The 4,111-nt window shown below is 45.2% G+C and overlaps 1 protein-coding gene across 1 annotated transcript; it reads right to left on the bottom strand.

Moving 5' to 3' along the window:
• Window positions 1-1,293: 1,293 nt before the first annotated feature.
• Window positions 1,294-3,520, bottom strand: LOC119720795 (D(1) dopamine receptor-like). The gene has a single exon (XM_038190642.1). The coding sequence runs from the start codon at window positions 2,798-2,800 to the stop codon at window positions 1,523-1,525; it is 1,278 nt and encodes a 425-aa protein (XP_038046570.1). The 5' UTR covers window positions 2,801-3,520; the 3' UTR covers window positions 1,294-1,522.
• Between the last annotated feature and the right edge of the window lie 591 nt (window positions 3,521-4,111).

Genomic DNA, 4,111 nt, shown 5'->3' with positions numbered 1-4,111 from the left:
AATGGCTGAAAAGAGCAAGTCAAGATCAAAATTAATGCTTCAATTATGTACTGAATAGTTCTAGGGCAGGGGGTCTGGGGAAGGAAACATTCCTGAGTGTTTCTACACAATTGGATGTCGTGGGGAAAAACGTTAGTTAAACATCCTGTTAGATATCTTTTATAACGATTTGAAATACTGTACAAAGGCCAACTGAAAAAAGGTCGGGGTTCCAGACCGAATTAAGGGGTTTTGAGGAGGCTTAAAAATCCTTGCTTGTCAGGCAGATTGGTGCAAAATATGATAGAATTGTTCGTTTGATGATAAAATCATGAAAGTTGGCACACAGTCAGAACATGCCCTAGAGAAATTTTCAGCTTTAGGGCCATCGCAGATTTGTACTTTGAAAAAGTATAGGTAGAATAACAAGCAATTTTATAAATTTCCAAAATGGCTGTCATTGCTTGTTATCCTACCTGTACTTTTTTCAAAGGACAAATCTGCGATGGCCCTATAGCCAAATATCTTTCTCATGACATACTCTGACTGTGTGCCAAATTCCATGCTTTTATCATCAAATGAACCATCCTATCACCTATCTGCCGTACTATAAATCTATTTTTAAGGAAGCTATTTCGAGAGATCTTTCGATTTAGGAACAATATTTAAAAATGTCGACTACAATTTTATGTTAAAGAGCTAAATTATACGGATTGACATGTGTGAAGTACATTTAGGGGAAGACTAGATCATGTTTTCGGGGACAAGAAGCCACATCCCCCTAAAAAAAAAACAAAAAAAAACCTCCCCTGGTTAAGAGGGAAACCCTGTATTTCCGATAGCTATCAATATTCATTGAATAGTTTAAAGGCAAGTGAATTTAGTGTGCATAATCGTTTGGACTTTCGTGTTTAAGTTCATGGTGGAAAATGAACAAAATTAATCGTAACGTCCTCGTTTACTTTGACAAAACAGTCATCACCATAACCTAGGGCCTAGTGTAGCCTGCTGGATCTTTTTGTTACAAAATAGAAATCGAATAAATGTAAATTTTCGGTTACACCTTGAAAAAGCAAATTTCTCGCGAGTGTTTGTGTGGCAGCGAAGAATCGGAAATATCCACCGTAAAGATTGTTGCACAAGTTCTCTTTAAAACTACACACACTCACATAGGAGATTTGCTATTACATTGTGCCATAATTTCACCATGCAAACCTTCAGATCATAATTATATCAAGTTGCTGATCTTTTGGAAGCATTCACTTGTGTATTCACAGTTATTGTGGTTCCGAAGGTGTTTTTGTTGTTCATATAAAACAGTAAATATTAACAAGTGGATCGGAAAGGAATAAAAAAAAATAGTACTAATATTAGACATATTGCTTCAGCTAAAACACAAAAAGTATAAAATAAGATGTTATTTCAAAAGTCACAATTTTTACACATTTACACATGAATACTTTTCAAAAATACACAAAATATATACTTTCCTAATATGTACATCTGTTCATTCTTGCGTTTGTGTTAGTTGAAGTGAAGTCTGTCACGTTTGGGTGTCATTGTCGTTGATGTCTGTAGTCTTTTCTTCGAGGTTTTGGAGTTCGGTCGAGTTTGGGTCTTCACTTGTTTTGTTGTCCGTTGGGGTGTGAGGTCCGTTGAGCGTTTTGCCGGACACACTAGCAGTTTCGTGGGCTGTTAATGCCCCGTTCGGGACGACGTAGACTTTCGACGTGTTTCCCTGGGCGCTACCGGTCGTCTTTGGCTCGGGTTTTGGTGAGGGTTGCACCCTTGGTGCTGCTCGCGACACGGCCGTACGTTCCTCGTCGCTCGTGTCCACGTCGCGCGGGTTAATGCCCCGGCACTGGTAGCAGCACAGGACACTCTTGAAAGCCGACTTGAAAGTCTTGTTCTGAGCGTAGATTAGAGGATTCAGGAAGCTGTTGATGTAGCCGAGCCACACGAAGATCTTGACGGGTAGAGGTGGGAGGCAGTGCCCGCAGTACGGATCGATGATGTTGACCACGAAGAACGGCAGCCAGCACAGGATGAAGACACCGACGATGATGGCGAGCGTCTTGGCGGCCTTTCGCTCGCGGGCCATGGTTTTCTGGTTGGTCCGGCCCCCGTTCTTGACCCGGTTGGCCGTGGTGTCGTAGGCGGCGATCTGACGGGCCTGCCGCCTCGCCACCACGTAAATCCTGGCGTAGGTGAAGAGGATGATGGCAGCCGGAATGTAGAACGAGATCAAGGAGGAGATGAGTGCATAGGTGGAGTTCATGGACAGGACGCAGAAGTACGGGTCTGAGTACCAGCCGATGGCTTTCAGGTCTTCGTCCTCGTGAAGGTCCAATGTGACGGGGAGCACGCTGATCAGGAAAGACACTATCCACGCCGTGGCGATGAGAGCGAACGCGGTACGGCTGTTCATCCGCGAGTAATAGGTGAACGGGGATGTGATGGCCATGAAGCGGTCCAGGGAGATCACGCACAGGTTCAGGATGCTCGCGGTGGCTGAGAGGATATCGAAGGCCTGGAAAGCGTCGCAGAACGCCAAACCAAAAGGCCAGGAGTCCGTGATCTCGAAAACGGCAGCGAAAGGCATGACCAGCATCGAAACCATCAGGTCGGCACACGCCAGAGACACGATGAAATAGTTGGTGATGGAAGACCGTAGTCTACGGACAGTCAGAACGGCCACTATGACCAGGATGTTGCCTACGATGGAGCATACGGTGATAGCGTACAGCGTGATGCCCATCAGGACATTCTCGGCCACCGTTCTCCCTCCTTCTCCCGCGGGAGCTGTATCGTTCATATCCATTTTTTCGTTTACTGAGCTCGGAAAACGTCTCACTTATACCCTACTGCACCATACACATGTACGTCCGCTAAGTACTTGAGTGGTACACGCCACGGCGTATTCTCAGAAGTGAAGTGCTAATTGTGAAGTGAATCAGGTGCATGAGTTAATTGAATGTGAATTTCCCGGTGTCGCATCAGCACGGTATACGGAGATACAGGATGTCCTTGCGATGCGCCATTGGGTCCCTTCCGGAAAGCTGCCCGGCTCAGATCGCAGTCGGATACATCCACTTCACGATCCTTGGAAATGGGAGACCCGTCTCGACGGTCTCCATAGCAAACCCAGAGTGAGATCACCCTCTGCTGAAAACATAACACGATGAGGGAAGAGGACTCTTCACTTACACAAGCAACAATGCTCCAACAAAAACAGTCCGGACGAGTACTGCAGGGTATCCGTATAACAACGTCCGTTTAGGGTGATAATCTGGCGTTGTGTGGTGCTGACGGTTGTGAAGATAGCCTCACAAAAGACCAATAGATGTTACGAGTTAACGGTGTACCTCTATAATCCACCACCGTTTACTCCTCCGTTTGGGAGACGAGAGCGCGGACAATAGTTACTAGCTTGGCCAAACACGGGGACGCTAGGTAAACAAGGGATTAGAGCGCCAGGGAGTTCGACCCTTCTTCCCTCTCCTTCAGTCGTGGGGCTATTGTGCTCCCCGTTCGGCTTGCCTGGTAGACTTTAAAGCCCTGTCAGTTCGATTAGTTCATCCCTGTACATCACTGCGTGTGCACGGCTTGGGCGTGACGTCAGAGCGAAGCCTACACACAGTGACTTTATCAAAGCAAGGGATGATGATGATGGGCCGATACCAATCTGACTTTATGCCACTGGTGGATAGGGATGCTGGAAAAGCCCAACGACTGTTTCATGATTCCACTTTATACTCAATGCTACGGACATCAAACACAACATTCTTATGCAAGTATTTCAAAAGGTAAAGGCACACAGCGTTTTTAGGTACATACCAAAGTCAGCAGGATATTTGCTATCTTGCGTTATCGAGAGCTTTAATATTTTACAGAAATGGCAATGCGAGAGTAATTTGCTGCGGTCTTTGCGTAGAATATGCACTTTTCAAATGTTTTAAAGCACATTTTGAACATTTTTTTCATGGATATATTTTAAACTTGGTCGAATTAAGTAACCTCATTCGTGGAATGCAACTCGTGAAATGGTTTGATAACTGCGAAGACATCTGGAACATTGCCTGTCATTTGTCATGTAACTGCTTGACCTTCGCTGGGAAGAAATGCAATCTAA

The sequence above is a fragment of the Patiria miniata genome, unplaced genomic scaffold (assembly GCF_015706575.1).
Source record: "Patiria miniata isolate m_02_andy unplaced genomic scaffold, ASM1570657v1 HiC_scaffold_9, whole genome shotgun sequence".
Classification (NCBI taxonomy): Eukaryota; Metazoa; Echinodermata; class Asteroidea; order Valvatida; family Asterinidae; genus Patiria; species Patiria miniata.
Note: the sequence above shows the minus strand (reverse complement) of the source record. Positions and strands in the feature narration are given on the sequence as shown.

What these genes read in the sequence shown, in the direction of transcription:
- LOC119720795 (XM_038190642.1), bottom strand. Translation starts at nt 2,800, where the DNA reads ATGGATATGAACGATACAGCTCCCGCGGGAGAAGGAGGGAGAACGGTG.